General features: G+C 35.0%; 1 protein-coding gene across 8 annotated transcripts in view; it reads left to right on the top strand.

Moving 5' to 3' along the window:
- Positions 1–21,150, top strand: part of CHM (CHM Rab escort protein) — a 193,641-nt gene that overhangs the window by 75,995 nt on the left and 96,496 nt on the right. For 6 of the 8 annotated variants that reach the window (XM_017953980.3, XM_021932889.2, XM_021932894.2 and 3 more), the window contains 4 exons: positions 7,555–7,942; positions 12,609–12,725; positions 13,614–13,734; positions 15,181–15,406. In XM_017953980.3, the coding sequence (XP_017809469.1) occupies positions 7,555–7,942; positions 12,609–12,725; positions 13,614–13,734; positions 15,181–15,406 (852 nt within the window). The remainder of the gene's footprint in view (positions 1–7,554; positions 7,943–12,608; positions 12,726–13,613; positions 13,735–15,180; positions 15,407–21,150) is intronic. The other 2 variants (XM_031660757.1, XM_031660756.1) reach the window with 1 other exon arrangement.

Genomic DNA, 21,150 nt, shown 5'->3' with positions numbered 1-21,150 from the left:
AGTGGCGCCATCTCAGCACACTGCAACCTCTGCCTCCCGGGTTCAAGCGATTCTCTTGCCTCAGCCTCCCGAGTAGCTGGGATTACAGGCACATGCCACCATGCCCAGCTAATTTTTGTATTTTTAGTAGAGACGGGGTTTCACCATGTTGGCCAAGATGGTCTCGATCTCTTGACCTCATGATCTGCCTGCCTTGGCCTCCCAAAGTGCTGGGATTACAGGCATGAGCCACCGTGCCCGGCCTGTGGTTTGATTTTCATATATGCCACTTGATTATTTAACATTAAGGAAGAGTAAGATGTATATTTCTTGGTCATAAGCAATATTATAGCTATACTGATAGCCCTTTTATCTTTGATTGCAAGGAGGACTGGGCAAGAATTCAAATGGATTAGTGCAAACCCATTGCCACTGCTTGGAAAATACCTCAAAGAATTTGGGCAATGTAATTCTAATATATGTATTATAATATAAATATATAGGGTGTATTTATATATTATGTATTCTAACACATATATTCTAATATAAATATATAGGATAGTTATTTTTTGATTGTCATAACTTAAAAAATATTCTGAAGTATTATTCAACTTAAAGGTTTTCATGATCATTTCAACATTAAATTTAATAGTTTGGGTATTGCAAAACAGGCTAAATACTAAAATGTAAATTGTAGTAATTATTCTATCATAGGCTAGGTTCAAGCATCATAAACTGTAAAGAACTATCCAGAATGTTTTATCAGAGCTTTGTTTTCCTGATTCTTCCTTACAATAAGTGGGCTACTTAATATTTTGTACCTAAAATATTTTTGCTATACAAAAATTGTTTTTCATTGAAGTGATTTTTTGTGATCACACAGTTAAGTTAATGGAAGGGAAATGAAAAAGGACTAGCGTTTATTGGATATTATCTTTGTGGCAACTGTTATAACCTGTTGCTTTACATATTAATTTCATTTGTTCTATGCAGCAGTCATGCGCATGAGCTATAGGTACATCTTACTGACAAACAGAAACTCAGGGAATACTAGAGATGGCAGAACCAAATTTGAACTTGTGTGTTTCTAACTTAAAAACCTGTACTATTTCCATTGTATCATGTATTTCAGTCATCAGGTAAACACGGGTGTGTACAACAAGGGAACCAACCATTCCACCAAGTGAATAAAGTATTTCCTTTGTGAAGACTAGCACCTAAGAAAGTGCATTTACTTTAATTTACTGGAATACTATATAGTATTGTAATGTAGTTATATCTATAATGAGAAATTAAAGTACCTAACTCCTAGTGTTAGGAAGCTATGGGAAAAATCCGATATTCTTTAGTTGTTGAGACCAGTTTATATGCCATGGGATTTTTAAAATTGATACATAATAATTGTATATATTTATATGTTTTGATACATATAAACTTTGTGGAATGATGAAATGATCAAATCAGGCTAATTAGCATATCCCTCACCTGAAACCTTCATTTTTTTTTTTTTGTGAGAACATTCAGAATCATCTCTTCTAGCTATTTGAAATATACAATGCATTATTGTTAGCTATAGTCACCTTACTGTGTGATAGAGTACCAGAATGTATTCCTCCTACCTAACTGTAACATTGTACCCACTGACCAACCTCTCCTCATCTTCCCCTCCCTCTTGTTCTCCCCAGTCTCTGGTAACCACTATCAAGTTTTTTAGATTTCACATATGAGTGAGATCATGCAATATTTTTCTTTCTGTTCTCAGCTATTTCACTTAATATAATGTTCTCCAGGCTCATCCATGTTGTCACAAATGACAGGATTTAATTTTTTTTTTTTTTTTTTTTATGGCTGAGTGGTATTCTATCGTGTATATATGCCACATTTTCGTTATTAATTCATTTGTTGATGGGCATTTAAGTTGATTCCATATTTTGGCAATTGTGAATAGTGCTCCAATAAACATGGGAGTGCAGATGTCTCTTCAACCTACTGATTTCATTTCCTTTGGCTATATACCCAGTAGTGAGGGTGAAGATTGCTGGATCATATGATAGATTTATTTTTAATGTTTTGAGGAACTTCCATACTGTTTTCCATAATGTGCATTCCTGATTTGCATTCCTCCCAACAGTGTATGAGAGTTCTTCTTTCTTACCATGTAATAGTTTCATAGTTTATCTGAGAAAATAAAAGTAGCTATTGTTTCTAGTTTTAGATCTTTAACAGACTATAAAAAGGTGAAATATATTAATTCACACTTAAGTCACACAAACTCAGGTTATTCTTAGGTAAAATCTTGTTGCTTGTTAATTGCATAAAGTCATCTAGTTTCTTTAGTGAGAAGAGATTTTATCTTTCTAAAATATTAACAATAACTTTATACATTTTCTGCCCTATTTTCTGCATTTTACTGAGCATTGTTTCTCTTTTTCTGGTATAATATTAAAGCAGGGTGAAAACTTATTTGTTACATTTAAATGAACCAACTCTATATTCATACCAAAAATAAAGATTTTTTTGTAATAGGAATCTAAAATTCTACTGATTTATTTTGAATTCTTAAATTTTCCCTTAAAAATTATACAAGCAACAGGAGTTTCTTGAACAATAATATCAATTAGAAGAAAGGAATAAAAATAAAATGTAAAATCACTTGTAATTTTTACAATTTAGAGGAAATTACTCATCACTGTCTACAGTTAAGTGTGTTTTAGACCAGAATTGAACCACTGCCCAACTAAATGTAGTTGAAACAAGTACATACGTAAGCGGGTGGGTGGGTAAGTTGAGGATTTGTAATTGTGCTGCTTCAGCCCATCAGAGCACTGGGGTAGCACTCCACATTTCTCTTAGCTTTCCATTTGGAATTACAAGATGTTTGCCAGGATTTCAAAGAGGCTCTTACATAACAAAAAAATCTCTCAACATGAGGAAAAGGGGGAAGAGGTTTTCCTAACATATTTATGCTTTTTTATTTTACTGGACAGTCTTCAACAAGGGCCCCAAACAGACTCTTCATTATCTTATTGGCTTAAACTGGATAATGTACTTACTTCTAAATCAGTCACCAGCAAAGGGAGGTGAAATTATCATAATTGGTTTTGATCTGTCATGATCCATCCCTAAGGACTAAGCAGTTTCTAATATTGGAACAAAATTGGAGCTCTTAAAGCAAGGAGGAAAAGGGTATTTGTTGTTGAGTAGACAACCAACAGTCCTGCTGTACACCATTTTATGAACTTTTGTTCTTGGGTAAACATGACAAGAGGTTGATAGTTCACCTGTATTCTATAGTATGTGTTAACCTTTTAGGTTGGTAATAAACAGGGAAATATATATCTACCAATGTATCATATTGCAGCAGTTCAAAATTGATTTCATTTTTATATTGCTGTTTTGTAGAACAACAATTTTTGAATAGTCTGATTTTTGTAATTCTTATGAATAGCCATTAAACATTTATTTTAGGAATAAACAGCTGGGTAGCAGTATAATATATACTGTGAAAATCAGATACAAATGGCCTTAGAACAAAGTATAAACATCAAAGTAAAAGAATACAATGTCAGCAGCAAGTCGTATTGGGTAAGAAAAGGTACAAATGGCTAAAAGATAAATGGTGAACACCTGTGCTGAATAAATTAAACACCTGTTTCTCAGTTTTTCATTTGATTCCTCTAAAAGGCTGTTACAGGGTATTCATAAGACACATTTACTTTGAGGTGTTTCTTTGTTATTACTATTAATTGGTAAGCAGTACTAGATGATATCAGAATTTATACCTCCAAACTCTCAGAGTAATATGTGAATTTTGGCAATTAGTGAAAAATGCACTTACAAAAAGTAGTGTTAAGCAGTTTTTATTAAGAGAAATTATCTCAAAAATATTGTTATATTATAAATGACCTTTGGAATTAAAGTTAGCAATGTAAATGACACTAAATTTAATTTGTGAAATCAGTTTTGACTGTGAACATTTGTATAAGAACTAATGATGCAGATTGTTTTCCTTTATCAACAGTCTGCAGCTTATGATGGTTTGACTTAATGATTTTTCAACTTTATAATGGTTTTATTGGGGTATTAAATGCATTTTGTCTTACTATATTGGGTTTATCAGGATGTAACCCCATCATAAGTTGAGGAGCACCTGTGTATGTTTTAAAATCAACGTAATATCTTAGAACTCCAAGGTTCGTTTGAAGGCTTCTAATGCAGCTACATTATTTTGTAACTGGTAAATGTGTTTTTATAGTTTTCAAACACTTTTAAATTAATAGAATTGAACTATTACTGCATTCTGAGATTTTCTCTGAAAGGTTGAATATCTCTTTAAGAAAATGTCTTTTACCACAGTATAAAGTTTTACATTTGGGGGAAGATAGCCCTTTTAGATGAACAGAATTTTGCTTTCTGAGGATGTACGTGGAGTTTTAGGAGCTTTTGGGTATCTTTATATTTTCTCATTAGGTATTAACTTCAACCTTGGCAGAACTCCAAAAATACTGTGGTTGTATTTAATGCGAAGTGAGGACAGTGTCATGTTTTTATTGCTTGTGTTTTCTGTAGTGATAGGAATCTCACCAAATTATAATGTTCAGAACAGTAAAACAATAGTTTATTGATATAGAAAAAATTTCTGAAGAATTTCTTCTCTTCGCTTATACCTTTAATTAAGTATTTTGACTTATATCTTCCAGGTTGTTCAGTACTGGTTAATGTATTTCATTCACTCTATAAGGCTCCCCATCACAGAATGTAATAGAGAATCCCTGACTAGATCATTTGCTATGCTCAATTTTCACAGTGTCATCATCATAGTCTGTAATAAGAGAAGTTGCCATATTCTGTCTTATCTGTAAAGTGTAATTAATTATCCTGTCATTTCTTATAATTAAAGGCATGGAACTTTTTCTTTAAGAGTTAGGTGTAGAACTTTTACTGAAAAAAAAAAAAATTAGGCATGGAACTTTTGCTGAAAATTATCCCCTTAGATCCCTCCTGGAACACACTTTAGTTTTGTTGGTTTTCAAAATAATAAAAGTGAATACAGAGTGTGAACAATTCTGTAGAAAATATACAAATCACCTTTCATGTTATTGCACTTCGTTCTTAATGTTGTTAATGGCAATGCTATCATATGCTTATATGACCAATGAGATTTCATCATGTGAATGCAGAAAACCTAGGTATACAGGTTTTGAGTTGACTATTGAGCTATGGGCAGTTTAACAATATCTTATTTGATTAGTATCTTTTTTTTTTTTTTTTTAGGACGGAGTTTTGCTCTTGTTGCCCAGGCTGGAGTGCAATGGGACAATCTTGGCTCTCTGCAACCTCCACTTCCCGGGTTCAAGCAATTCTCTGGCCTCAGCCTCCCAAGTAGCTGAGATTACAGGTGCCCACCACCACGCCTGACTAATTTTTGTATTTTGGTAGAGACGGGGTTTCACCATGTTGGTCAGGCTGGTCTTGAACTCTTGACCTCAAGTGATCCACCCACCTTGGCCTACCACAGTGCTGGGATTACAGGTGTGAGCCACCGTGCCCGGCCTGATTAGTATCTTATATTTGATTAACCTTTTATAGTTTATAAACTACTTTTCATATATGTTAACTTTCTTATCTCACAACAGTTTCATAAAAGGTAGGGCAGGTGGACTGATCCCCATTTTATAGGTGGTGAATCAGACAGATTAAATGACTTGCAAGTATTTCCTAGGTGATGAGTCTGGGATAGAACATGGATGTTTTCCTCACTTTAGTTTCCTAGATCTCAAAAGTATTCATGTAACATTAATGATATCAATTTGTTTTTTTGTTAGATTTTATTAGAATTACTATAACAGTAAATGTGGCATTTTATTTCTTGACATTTGAGTGTTATTCTTTCATTGCCCCTCTTTATTTTTGTAGTGTTTATTGTGTTATTTTTAATAAGACAATTATTTTTTTCACTTAACTCAGATTTTCTAATTTGCAATACAATGTTTTTTTCTTGGCCTTATTTTTTGTGTTTTTTGCAAGAAGTTTGTTTCACATTTGAAACAAAAATAGCCTTTGCATGTATAAACCATTATTCATCAAGCATTTATCAGATACCATATCTATAGAGCAGTGCAGTAGGTGTTGTGTGGGGCACAGAAGGAACGGTGCTAAGGTATTCCCTCCAGGAATTACAGTCTGATTGGGAAAATAAAGGATATACTGGAAAACCAAAAGATTATTAAAAAGGAATGGATAAATACATGCTAGGTAAACTGCATGTGTGTATTATGGGAGCATGGTATAATAGAGTGATGAGTGTAATTGGGCTAAGGAAGACTAATTCAAAGTGAAATTTAAACTTTTTCTTAAAGTAGTTTGTTAAAGTATGTGATTATGTTTGAGAATGGAAGAATTGTGATATTATGCAGATTGGGAAGAAAAGGACAGAAGAGACAAATGATATGAACCAAACTATCATGATTTGACAATTAGAATTGATAAATTTGGAGTTAGAGATGCCATGTTGGAAAGTAGGTGGAGATGAAGCCAGAAGATTAGTAAATAAGGAAGGCGGTTTGATTTAGAGACAGGAAGAGGAAGATTTTTTTGTGGGGTAAGTTTTAGATTTGTTACAAGGAAGGGCTATTGTTAGTTCTTGATCAGTCAACTAGCAGAATTTTAGTTGCCAAGACCAATCACATACAAGGCATTGTGCCAGATATTGAGCAGTGTGGCAACTCAGTGAAAATAGTGGGCTCTGTGGAGGATAAAATATCATACAGAAATTGCTAAAGCAGACAGACTGAATGGGAGCCTGTTCTATAAATCAAGACAACGGTGGACTGAGAATGTTAACTCCAATAATAAATTTGGAAATGGGACTTCGACTAGAGTAATAGACATCAGTGCTAAAAAAGGCAGGAAATTATACAGAAAGGTCCTATTAGACACCACATTGTGATAGGCCAACTTAATCTTTTCAAGGCAGATTTATTTTCCCCTTTATTGAAGGTCTTCAGTCATATCACCAAGTCAGGAATTCCTCAATAATAACAATGTTGATAACTACCACTGTTGAGCATTTACTATGTCCCAAGCACTGTGTCAGGCTCTTTGCATGCAGTACTTAATTTAATCTTCAGAACAACCTTGTGAGGTGGGTGGTATTATCTCTGTTTCATAGATGGGTAATTTAGGTGGTCTCAGAGAGGATAAATAACTAGTCTAAGTTCACAGAGCTTACTAGTCATATGGTCAGGATTTGAACCAAGATCTGTTATTCTGAAGACTATGTTCTTCATCACTGTGGTAATTTGCTTCCAAAATACAACTCCCCTGTCTTAAATTCTCAAAAATGTGCATGTGACGTGAAATCTTTATATTTTTCAAATCTTAATTTTGTTTCTTATTTTACTGAAACATGAACAGATGAATGTTTAATGTCTGAGTCACATAAGCAAAACGTACACTGAATTTGATAAAAGGGGTAAAGGAATAAAAGTTGCTGTGAAAAGTTAAAGCAATATAAAAATGTAGCAGGGTAGAATTAACAAAAGCCTGGTGTTTATTATTATAATTTCTTATTAGTCAGGATTTGCATGAAGATGTAGAAGAGGCTGGTGCACTGCAGAAAAATCATGCTCTTGTGACATCTGCAAACTCCACAGAAGCTGCAGATTCTTCCTTCCTACCTATGGAGGATGAGTCATTAAGCACTATGAACTGTGAAATGCTCACAGAACAAACTCCAAGCAGTGATCCAGAGAATGTGCTAGAAGTAAATGGAGCTGAAGTGACAGGGGAAAAAGAAAACCACTGTGATGATAAAACTTGTGTGCCATCAACTTCAGCAGAAGACATGAGTGAAAATGTGCCTATAGCAGAAGATACCACAGAACAACCAAAGAAAAACAGAATTACTTACTCGCAAATTATTAAAGAAGGCAGGAGATTTAATATTGATTTAGTATCAAAGGTAAGTACTAATTTTACCCATCTTTGCATTAAAAACAGTATCTGGACCCATAAACCCAGTTTTTGTAATTCTCTGAGATGCAAAACGTTTGTTTTGTAAAGAGAGAGTAGCCAGACATTTGTAGTTCATTTAAAATATTCCTTAAGTACAAATTAAAAACACATTTAAAGTGATCACATTAAAATGCTTTAATTATGTTTTTAATCTATACCTGAAGAATACTTTTGTACTTGAGCACATACTACAACCTAATATTCTCTGGACACTATGAATTCTATCAAAAGAAAAATTCTAATGAACCTGTTTAGAAATCCATGTTATTTACAGTCCATTTCCATCAATTCTTTTAGCCTTTATATATAGTAACTATTTTCACAACTGTATGATGATGAATACTCAGAATAAACCAATGCATTTTTAAAAATCATGTGTTCACATGGACACAGGGAGGGGAGCATCACACACCGGGGCCTGTGGGGGTTGGAGGTTAGGGAAGGGATAGCATTAGGAGAAATACCTATGTAGATGATGGGTATGTAGGTGACGGGTTGATGGGTACAGCAAAACACCATGGCGTGTGTATACCTATGTAACAAATCTGCACGTTCCGAACATGTATCCCAGAACTGAAAGTATAATTTTAAAAAAAGAGTCTCAAAAAAATCATGTGTTCAGGTTTGAAAGCTTCAGAGGAAAATTTAATAGTGATGGAGGCAGGAAGGCTGGGAAGAAAGCTATTGTCTTCAGTTATGTTCCTGAATATAACTAACTTGAACGTAGTTCACTGTAACTTCACAGGAGGTCCCTCCATCTTAGAAGGGTACAATATTGCATTTGGTTTATAGGAAGCAAGACTATTTTAGTGCAAAAGAATAGAAAATCAGTAAGATAAAGGATTATGGCCTTAAAGGGTTACAGTACAGGACAGGATAAAAGTAGATAAAAACAGAGACTAAATCCTATAAGTTGAGAACTAACAATAAGGAATTGAAAAGAAGTACAAGAGGATAGTAAGTAACTTGCCACAGAACTAGCACAGAACTAGGCTTTTCAATTTAATGTACTTTCTTCAAGTTCCAAGTAATAGGGGACAGAGAGGGACCAAAACATTTCCCTTGACAAGTTGTTTCTGCAAATCCTATATCCTCATACTCTTGCTCCCTTTGAACTTGATGCCTGAAAATATAAATATCTTTTTACTACCCATTTTTCTTTCTGTCTGTCATATAGCACTCTGTGTCTGATTTTGCACAGTTGGCTATTGCATTGGTTCTACTTCATACTTCTGTACTATCTCTCCCCCCTTCTCCATCTACTTTGACCCTGTCATGATTTGAAATCTAGCATTTTTTGCACATTACCTTGGCTGTTCATCTGTGGATGGAAGTTTAATCCTAGCTCACTAATAACCTTCCTGGTCCCATGAGCAGTACTCTATGAAATAGGTGAAACAAAACATAAAAACTGAACAAGTCAAATAACAAATGGGCTTTGGTTTACAATTCCATTTTGAAGTAGTTACTTGGAATTTGTAATGTTTTACCTAAATAAATGATTATATAAATGTGGTTAAGAATCAAGGCTATTTCTTGAAAGTCTGTAACTTTTGTGTTAGCTGAAATTTAGTATATATCTCGCAAAGGGAAATGGTAGAAGATGGGACTGTTTCAATTGTAGGAATTGGTGTAGAAAATTATTCAGTTGTATAAGAAAATAAATGCTGGTTATGGGAAGAAAAAGATAATTGAATTAGAAGTTGACACATTTGAAGATACTCTGAAGGAGACTTCTGGGTATTTTCATCAGTTTAAATGGTTAGTAATAACCAGTTCTCTTATGGTAAGTAAAAACCAAACATATCTAGAGGCAGTGGGCTAGCCAGTTGGGACTGCGTCCTGCAGAGTTTCATGGGTTCATACATTCTATAAAATAACTAATAATCATTTAATGTACTCATTTTCAAAACCAGAAGTATCTTACTCACATATAACCCTAGTAATACAGGAGATTAATTGTCCGTTTTTAAAATGTAAGTCATTTAATACATATTCAGTGCATACTAGATGGAAAGCAATATATTCCATGTTATTGGGGCAATTGGTCACTCCTTGGAAATTTCATCGGTTCTAATAATTGCAGTTAATAAGCATCTAAGTTTAGGATGATTGCCAAATATCTATCTTAAAGCCCTACCTCTTTTCTTTTTTTTCTTTTTTTAATTTTTTTGAGACCGAGTCTTGCTCTGTTGCCAGGCTGGAGTGCAGTGGCGCAATCTTGGCTCACTGCAACCTCCACCTCCGGGGTTCAAATGATTCTCCTGCCTCAGCCTCCTGAGTAGCTAGGACTACAGGCGCGCACCACTGTGTCCGGCTAATTTTTGTATTTTTAGTAGAGATGGAGTTTCACCATGTAGGCTAGGATGGTCTCGATCTCTTGACCTCATGATCCACCCGCCTTGGCCTTCCAAAGTGCTGGGATTGCAGGTGTGAGCCACCGCACTCGTCCAAAGACCTCTTTTCTAAAGTCCAATGCAGTATCTCCAAACTACTTGACATTTCTATATGCGTTCAACCTCAAAGACATGGTGATATAATTAACAAATACTGTGCAAATACTGTGGGGTTTTACAGTTGACAGTACACATTCATGTATATAGCCTTTTAAAAAATAATAGCTCAAGGTAGGTTAAATAAAATATGTATAGTGTCATACTGCTCAGACTAATAGAGAAGATCAGAGATGAAGTTCTTAAAATGAAAGCTCATTTCTAAGTAAGTACATACTCTTAGTAGTTATAGAACCAACATGCTAAGTGAAGGAAAAATTGTTAATTATTAAATCTAATTTCCGTTATTGTAATCAAATTGCACTGCTCTTTAGCCCCTCATCACTGTGGTAGATCACCTAGAGGGTAGTGAAAAAGAGGCTTAGGCTGAGCGTGATGGCTCAGGCCTGTAATCCCAGCACTTTGGGAGGCCAAAGCAGGCAGATCACCTAAGGTCAGGAGTTCGAGACCAGCCTGACCAACATGGTGAAACCCCGTATTCTACTAAAAATACAAAAAATTAGCTAGGCTTGGTGGTGCATGCCTATAATCCCAGCTACTCGGGAGGCTGAGGCAGGAGAATCACTTGAACCTGGGAGACGGAATTTGCAGTGAGCTGAGATTGAGCCACTGTACTCAAGCCTGAGCAACAGAGTGAGACTCTGTCTCAAAAAAAAAGAAAAAAGAGGCTTAGATTTGAATATGGTGCACATTTATTATTTCTGAGCTTCAGAAACAAAAATCTAGTATAATTTTAATTGAAATTTGTTTTTGTTCTTCTGTGATATCTTAAATGCATTATTTTTCAAACTGGCATTAAACCTTAAGCTTTATTGGATCTTATTAAATAAAAATGCATTTTCATGTTTTATATCGTAATGTTTAGGAAATTATTATGGCTATTCAGGGATCCTTGAATCTCAAATGTGTATCTTTTTAAACAAATAAGGTTTTTGAAGTAACTATTTTTTATCACTATCGTAGAGTTAAGAATTGGCAATATATTCTTTAAAGCATGGGTTCTTTCAGTTATGTAGTGTGTTAGGAAGAGGGTAATGAAGTAACATGCCATATTTAATCAGGATAATCAGATTAGTTTCAAAAAAGTGATGTCAATTTTATTTTGCAGAATGCTGAACTATATAAAATTTTACTTGAATGGTATTGATTTACTGGTAGTCTTTACTGACTTATTAGTTGCTCAGACTAATGGTTTAGGTTGATTTTTGAGATTCCTTTTTCTTTGTATAGTAAAGCTAATTTTCCCATTTACTTATTATAGATGTAAAATTCATTTTTAATATTTATCGAGTTGTAGGCATTATTTAAGAGTATCTTAATATAGGAAATAGTCAAATCTGTTGCATTTAACCATACGGTTAACATGCTAGACAATACTGTTTACATTATTGATTTTATCTCTCTGATATTACTTATGAGATGTTGAAAATTAAATCAATTTCTCCCATACGTGCCAGCAATAACCATCATCTTCACTTTTTGAGAAAAGCATATCTCATATAAACCCAGACTTCTAGAATTACAGAGGGACCTTATAATTTGACTCTTTCAGTGTAAATGCATCACAAATATTTTTTTCTTTTTTGATGGGGTGGGGAGGTTCACTGGACTGATTTCTTCTTATGACTACCTGGCTTTATGTAAGATTATAGATTCTTATCCAAAACCCTTAGGGCCTGGTGTGTTCTGTCATTAAGATTAAAAAAATACATATTTTAGAAAGTAATGAAGTATATATGCTGATACGTTATATGATTAGCAGGGTCTGAGGACGCACTCTTAACTAAACACATTATTTCTGCAATGAAATATATGAATATTTATGTTAATTGGGACAAAGCCAGAGTGCCTTATCAGTATAGATCAGGTTTTGCTGCTAAACAAGTTATGAAAAAACTTATGGATTGCAAAGTTTTTTGGATTTTGAATTTCAGCTTATCAATTCTGAACCTGTAATAGATTGTGTTATGTATTATAATATTTATAGATATGACTCTTTCTACAAATAATCAAAAATATAACAAAATTATGTATCTTTATTGTTTTTCCAATTTTTCTAGTATTTCACCTTTTATCTTCTAAAATATTTACTTTGTACAGCTGCTGTATTCTCGAGGATTACTAATTGATCTTCTAATCAAATCTAATGTTAGTCGATATGCAGAGTTTAAAAATATTACCAGGATTCTTGCATTTCGAGAAGGACGAGTGGAACAGGTACTGTGCTGATCAAGAATTATAACTGGGCATCAGCTTAAGTTATTATGGTTTGTTTTGGAAAGATAAGCAAATAAGATTGTTATTTTCCTCATAAAGCAGTAAATTCCAATCCTGCATAGTGATTTACAAATGTAAATGCTTAATTAAAATTTCTAGTGCTAATTTTCTCATGACTTACTCTGCAGCTTGGTGTTGGTACCAAAAAGCACACAAAATACCAAAAAGCATACCAGAGTCACTATACCCAAGACTAGTAGTCACATAAATCCTTTTCTCCCATTAATCAAGATTTTGGAGAGGGAAAAGAAAGAAACAGTGAGTCTTACTGTCCACTTGATCAGATTCCACACAGAGAAGGAGGCCCAGAGCCTGGTTTGGAAAAATTCTTACCCTTATGACAGCTGATGAGATCCTGGGTTCTTCACTACAGCTTCCAGAAGAGCAGAGCTTTGCTATCCTGCTTACAGCACCAAAACTGTAGGGGCCAAGGGAAACACTCCCTCTTAAGCCTCTGAAGTTTCACTGAAAAATCAACTCACAAAAGGCAGATTAATTGGAGAAAAGGCATAATAATGTACTAACATATACATGGGGAGAACCACAGTGTTTGTTTTAGATAGCACTGCTAAATTTTTCTCTGTTAGGATGACATGCCATTGGTTTTTTAATGGCATGAGGAGTAACTTGGCAGAATTAAGTAAGAAAGCTCACAGTTAGCCCTGAAGTTAGCAGAGATGCCATTAATACTGATGGAAGGTGATGTGAAAAAGCCTGACTAGAATGGAAATGATAATCCTGTTATATGTAAAGGGGAAAAAAGTGTAATTTGGAATACTTATATCGTTAGGAAGCAGTTTCTTAACTTAAAATTGTAATATTTTTCAGGTTCCTTGTTCCAGAGCAGATGTCTTTAATAGCAAACAACTTACTATGGTAGAAAAGCGAATGCTAATGAAATTTCTTACATTTTGTATGGAATATGAGAAATATCCTGATGAATATAAAGGTATGTTTTTCATTAAGTTGTGTTCTCCAATTATTTGACATTTCTTACTATTTTAATACGCTTGCTCTGATTTAGTGAGCCACTTATTACTGTTTTAAAATGCGTCCTGACTCTGCACTATCAATAGGTTAGCCATTAGTAACATGTAGCTATTTAAATTTAAATTAATTAAAATGAATAAAATAAAAAATTCAGTTTCTCAGTCTCATTAGCTATATTTCAAGGGCTCCATAGCCCCATGTGGCTACAGTGCAGATATTTTCACTATTGCTGAAGTGGCATGCTAGATTTTAATTTTTATTCTTATTATTTAAATACTACTGTCAACTGGCTCTTTGTAGATAATAATTCCATTTCATGATTCCATTATTTTTTCTCATAAGTAAAAATACTATATATTTTGCCATTTTCCAGGATTGCTTTTGCCTAGAATCTTGAACTATTTTGTTTGGAAAAAAAAAAAAAAGGCTATATGGTATATGGGGAAAAATACTGGATTCAGAAAAGGCATGGTTTCTATTCTTGGCTTTGACCTATTTCATTGTGTGATCTGGGGCCAGTTACTTCACAGTCTGTTCAAAATTGAATATGCCATTTTAATATCAGAGCTGTATACTTTAAGTCCATTGGTCTGAAAATGTTATCCAAAATTGGAATATACTATTGATAATTTATTTATAAAGTTACAATGAGAAGTGCAGCGATAGTTTTTTTCCTCTGCGAAATAATGAAAGTCTAATCCTTGCTCTTAAAGCTTCAAGTCTACTAGGATCTGTCATGTTATCCACAGTGGCTGTATAAAATTCAGTTCTCTCAGTAAATTTTTATACTTTTTATTTATGTAAAATATTTCCGTAAAGTTTTTGTCTTTTATCATGGCATGGTATTTCCCACCACTGACAGTCCAATTACATTATATTCTGTTCTTGGTTTAAAAGAGTAACTTTTAGGGGTCCCATATGTTTTGATGTGATTATGTGGCTGTAAGACTGATTCTAGTAGCCACACAGAAATTCATTTCATTATTTTTTAGTTTATTTTCTGATTATTAGTGAGAAGTATTTATCATCTTAAATAAATACATTCCCATGTTGTCATAGTTGTTTAATATTTTCAGTACCATTATTGGCATTATCCTGCAGGTTTCATGACAATAAAGTGAGATTATTGCCAAATATGGTAACCCATTGAGTTATTTAATATTTTCCATTTTTTTAAATGCATGAAATGCTCAATCATATAAAGCTTAAAAATTGTGCCATTACTCCAAATTGGAGAGCGAGATTGTTTCCACTTTTTTCTAAGATCAACCATCAGTGTCCAAAATGTAATACCACCTACGTCCTTTTTGAGGTCTTTGAAACACACTTCATCTCCTTTTTGTGGGGTGCTTTTAAATAGAAGTTTGGTTCTGATTTTAAGTGATAAAATTTCATCTTTTCATAGGATATGAAGATATTACATTTTATGAATATTTAAAAACTCAAAAATTAACCCCCAACCTCCAATATATTGTCCTGCATTCAATTGCAATGACATCAGAGACAGCCAGCAGTACCATAGATGGTCTCAAAGCTACCAGAAACTTTCTTCACTGTCTTGGGCGATATGGCAACACTCCATTTTTGTTTCCTTTGTATGGCCAAGGAGAACTCCCCCAGTGTTTCTGCAGGTAAGTTTGCCATTGGTTTTCTTGTCCCTTCTAAAGGTGATACTTAAATAACAGGTGAGAATTAGGAAGGCAAAAATGAGATTTATTCAAGATTTAGTGTATGCAAATATATACTTTATTTTTTTTTTATAATTGATTTACCTGGCTATCTACCCACCTAAGTGATATATTCAGTGTGGCCTGTTTTTGAGCTTTATAAAAATACTATAAGTTCCTTTTTCCACTCAATAGCGTGATGGAAAGTGTTGTCATTGCATATAATTTTAGTTAATTTTTATTGCTACATAATATTTTATTGTGAATATACCACAGTCTACTTTTTCATTTTTCTGTTGATGTAACACAGGATGTTTCCAGTTTTTCTGCAGTTAACACCCTTGTGAATATTTCAAGTTGTATATATTCAATAATTTCTCTTGGAAACTTATCTAGGAGTGGAATTTCCAAGGCATGAGATACATGAATGTCAACACTTTACAACATCGTGTTCAGTTATTTCTCTAGAGGGCTGTACCAATTATAACCTTTTAGCAGTACATAAGAATACCCAAAGCTTTTCATGTTTGCCAGTATTTAAAATTTTTTTGTCAATCTAACTCATATAAATTATCATTGCATTGGATTTTTATTTTTCATTTCCCTAATTAGCTGTGAAGTTGCGCCTCTTCTCATGTGTTTACTGGCCATTCATGTTTTATCTTCAGGAAATACTTGTTGTGTCTTTTTTTGTTTGTTTTACACATTTTTAAAAAAAAATTTATTTTTTGTGGGCACATAGGAGGCATATATGTTTGTGGGGTACTTTAATACAGGCATGCAAAGTGTAATCCATCATGGTAAATGGAGTATCCATCCCCTCAAGCATTTATCCTTTGTGTTGAAAACAATCCAATTATACTCTTTATTTTAACACGTACAATTAAATCATTATTGACTGTAGTCACTCTGTTGTGATATCAAATACTAGATTTTATTCATTCTTTCTAACTACGTTTTGTACCTATTGACCATTCCCACTTAACCGCTGCCCCCTCAAAACCCTCAGGCTCTGATAACCATCCTTCTACTCTCTGTCTCCGTATGTTTAATTGTTTTAATTTTTAGCTCCCACAAATAAGTGAGGCTATGCATTGTTTGTCTTTCTGTGGCTGGCTTATTTCACTTAATGTAATGACCTTCAGTTTCATCTACATTGTTGCAAATGTCAGGATCTCATTCTTTTTTTTTTTTTTTTTGAGATGGAGTCTTGTTCTGTCACCCAGGATGGCGTGCAGTGGTGCGATCTCGGCTCACTGCAACCTCTGCCACCTGAGTTCAAGTGATTCTCCTGCCTCAGCCTCCTGAGTAGCTGGGATTACAGGTGTGCCACCACGCCTGGCTAATTTTTGTATTTTTAGTAGAGATGGGGTTTCAGCATCTTGGCCAGCCTGGTCGTGAACTCCTGACTTCGTGATCCACCCGTCTCCCAAAGTGGTGGTATTACAGGCGTGAGCCACCGCGCCCAGCCAGGATCTCATTCTTTTTATGGCTGAATATTACTCCATGGTGTAACTGCACTACATTTTCTTTATCCATTTATCTGTTGCTGGGCACTTAGGTTGCTTCCAAATCTTGGTTATTGTGAACAATGCTGCAATAAATGTGGTGTGCAGATATCCCTTTGATACACTGATTTCCTTTCTTTTGGGTATATACCTAGCAGTGGGATTGCTGGATCGTATGGTAGCTCTAGTTTTGCTTTTCTGAGGAACTTCCAAACTGTTCCCCACAGTGGTTGTAGTAATTTACACTCCCACCCGCAGTGTTCAAGGGTTCCCTTTTCTCCATATCTTTGCCAGTATTTGCTAGTACCTTTCTTTTGAATAAAAGTTATTTTAACTGGGGCAATAAAATATCTCATTGTAGTTTTGATGTGCATTTCTGTGATGATCAGTGATGTTGAGCACCTTTTTATATGTCTCCTTGCCATTTGTATGTCTTCTTTTGAAAAATGTTTCAGATCTTTTGCCGATTTTTTAGTCATACTAGATTTTTTTACCGTAGAATTGTTTGAGCTACTTGTATATTCTGGTCATTAATTCCTTGTCAGATGGGTAGTTTGCAAATATTCTCTTTCATTATATGGGTTGTCTTTTCACTTTGTTGATGGTTTCTTTTGCTGTGCAGAAACTTTTTAACTTCATGTGTTCCCATTTGTCAATTTTTGCTTTAGTTGCCTGTGCTTGTGGGGCATTGTTCAAGAAATCTTTGCCCAGACCAGTGCCTTAGAGGTTTTCTCGAATGTTTTCTTGTAGTAATTTTATAGTTTGCAGCATTAGATTTAATTCTTTAATCCATTTTGATTTGCTTTTTATATACGGCAAAAGATAGGGGTCTAGTTTCATTTTTCTTCATATGGATATCCAGTTATCCCAACACCCTTCATGGAAAAGACTGTCTTTTACTCAGTGTATATTCTTGACACCTTTGTCAAAAATGAGTTCACTGTAGGTGTGTGGATTTGTTTCTGGGTTGTCTATTCTGCTTTTTGGTTTATGTGTCTGTTTTTATGCCAGTATCATGCTGTTTTGGTGACTATAGCTCTGTAGTATAATTTGAAGTAAGGTAATGTGATTCGTCCAGTTATGTTCTTTTTGCTCAGGATAGCCTTGGCTATTCTGGGTATTTTGTGGCTCCATATACATTTTAGGATGTTTTCATTTCTCTGAAGAACGCCATTGGTATTTTTATACAGATTTCATTAAATCTCTAGATTGCTTAGCATAGTATGGACATTTTAACAATATCGATTCTTCCAGTCCATGAACATGGAATAGTTTTCCATTTCTTTGTGTCCTCTTCAATATCTTTCATCAGTGTTTTCTAGATTTCATTGTAGGGATTGTACACTTCTTTAATTAAGTTAATTCCTAGGTATTTAATTGCATTTGTGGTTATTCTAATTGAGATTACTTTTTAAAGTTTCTTTTTCAGATTTTTCAGTGTTGACATATAGAAATTCTACTAATTTTTGTATGTTGATTTTATACCCTGCAACTTTACTGAATTTTCAGTCTAATAGTTTTTTGATGGGGTCTTTAGGTTTCTCCAAATATAAAATTATATCATCTGCAAACAGGGATAATTTGACTTCTCCCAGCCTCTCCCAGTGGCCACCACAGCCACTGGCCCACTGGGAGTTCTGCCAGGCCACGCCTGATGTTCACTTAAACCCCAAGTGCTCTTCAGTAAGCTTGTGTTGAATGCTTCCAGGCTTGGGCCTTACCCTTCATGGCAGTGGGTTCCCCTCTGGTCGAGGGTAGGTCCAGAAAGGCTTTCTAAGAGCCTAGGCCTCGACTTGGGTCCCCAAGAGCCTGCTTGGTGCTCTGCACCCCTGTGGCTGAGTTGGTGTTTAACACACAACACAAAGTCCCCTTTACTTTTCTCTCTGCTTTGCTCCAGCAGAAGTCTTTTGCCATAGACACCACAGCTGGGAATGTACCAGGTCTCACCTGAAACCAGCATGTCTCAGAATCTCACAGCATACTACCTGGGTATTACTGTTGGTTATTTTGTAGCCAAGGGCTTTTAACTAGCAGGAGATGAGCCCTGCCAGGATTGGGTCCTTCCTTTCAAGGTGACAGGTTCTCTTATGGTCCATGGTATGTCTAGAAATGTTTTCTGGGAGTTATTAGAGTCTAGAATGGTGGCCTCATGACTCTACCTCGTGTCCTATCTTATTGTGGCCGAGCTGCTATCCAAGACAAAAGGCAAAGTCCTTGTAATCTTTGCTCTCCTCTTCTCAAGCAGAAGGAATTTGTCACCTTCATTGCTGTGAGCTGCATGGCCTCGGGGTTAGGGAGGGGTGGCAGAAGCAGTCCCTTAGCTGCTCAGGCTAGTTTCTCCTTAGGCCATGTGCTGCCCTAGTCCATGGGCTCTAAGCCCAGCCCAGCATTAGCACTTACCTAAGAATTACAGTCTTTATGTCCTAGCCTGCCTTTCAAGTATACCTAGAACTCCAGAGCACCTTAGCCCAAAGTGGCAAGGCTTGCTGAGACGCTGGAGCTCCAGCTGCTGGGATGGGCCATTCCTCTCTTGCTAGGGCTGGTCCAAATGCTGTCTCAGTGCCAACTGAGCCCAGCATAACTTTGCTCTCCACTGACAGGGCAGCACCGGGTTCAATGCTACATCCCCCAGTTGCTATGCTCTCGCTCCCTCAAATGCATAGATTTCTCTCTCCATGCCGCATGGCCACTGCCGTGGAATTGGGGAGGGGTGGTGTTGACGATTCAAGACTGTCTTCAGTGCCTCCTTCAGTGATAGGAAGTTGCCACCTGGTACTGTGATTGCTTACCTGATTTTTGCTTCTTATGATGGTGCTTTTTTTGTGTGTAGTTAGTTGTTAAAATTTGGAGTTCCTGTGGGAGGGATGATCACTAGAGGCTTCTTCTATTTGACCATCTTGCTCTTCTTGTTGACCTTCGCCTGTTTGTCTATTCGGTTGTTGTCTTTTTCTTACTGATTTGTAGGAGTTTTAAAATATATCCTGATTAGTGGTCTTTTTTCAGTTATATGTGTTGGATGTATTTTGTCTTACGGTTTTTATGATACATGAAGGTCATGAAGATTAATACAGTCAAATAGAGCAATGTTTTTTTTTTTTTTATGCTTAGCGTTTTTGGGGAGGTCATATAGTATACCTGAAGTATGGAGACAAAACTGCCTAGATTTAAGTCCTGACTTTTCTGTTTATTAGCTATGTAACTTCGGGTAAGTTTTACCACCTCTCTTTGTTTTTCAGGTATCAAATTTGGGATTTTTTAATTCAGTTGTAACTTTGTGTCCTAATTCATTATTTTCTGCTCTTTATTATCTCCTTTATTTTGCTTTCTTTGGATTTTATTTAGATCATCTCTCCCCTCCCCTGCCCTTGGCAATTATTAGGCTGAAATTCCGTGAATTAAGTATTCATCTTTTAAATATTTTCTAATATAAGCATTTAAGAATAATTCCTCCAGTTTATATCTGTTGGTGGCAAATGCTTCCTAGTTATATCTGAAAATAACTTTTTCTTCTTTTTTGTCTTGAGTGGAAGTTTACTAAGTAAACAACGCTAGGCTGACTTTTTTTTTTCTCAATACTTTAAAATTTTGTTCCATCATCATTTATGTTCCACCTTTGCTGCTGAAAAGTTCAATGTCAGCCTACTTTGTCATTTCTTTATTATGACAAGTTACAAAGATACCTTTTTTCTCTTATATTGTTTTTTAATATAGTTTGCTTTTGTATTCTGTATTTTTACTACAGTGAATATTAGGTGTTGATTTCTTTGTATTTATCTTGCTTAATATAGGTTGAACCATATGAAATTAACATTATTCAACGATTTTAGACCTACATTGTCCTGTGGTTCAACCAAATACATTGTGCTTTTTCTGTCTGTAAATTTATGTTGTTTATTGTTTTGGAAATTTATCAGCCAATATCTTGATAAGTATTGTTTTTTCTTTCTTTTCTCTTCTCACCTTTTTGTAACCCTAAGTAGGTATGTTTTAGAACTTAGCATTTTCTCTTCTATATCTCTCAATCTCTTTTTCATATTTGCTATCTTCCTGTCTTTCTGGCTGTATTCTGGGTACATAATTAAGATCTGTATTCCAGTGTATTAATTCTCTTCACCTGTAACCCATTCATTTTCCTTCTTCAATATTATATTTCATTTTCAGAACTTCTACTCACCATCTTCCTTGTCATTCTTGATACTT

This window comes from Papio anubis, chromosome X (assembly GCF_008728515.1).
Source record: "Papio anubis isolate 15944 chromosome X, Panubis1.0, whole genome shotgun sequence".
NCBI lineage: Eukaryota > Metazoa > Chordata > Mammalia > Primates > Cercopithecidae > Papio > Papio anubis.
This window is presented reverse-complemented; position numbering and strand designations above follow the sequence as displayed.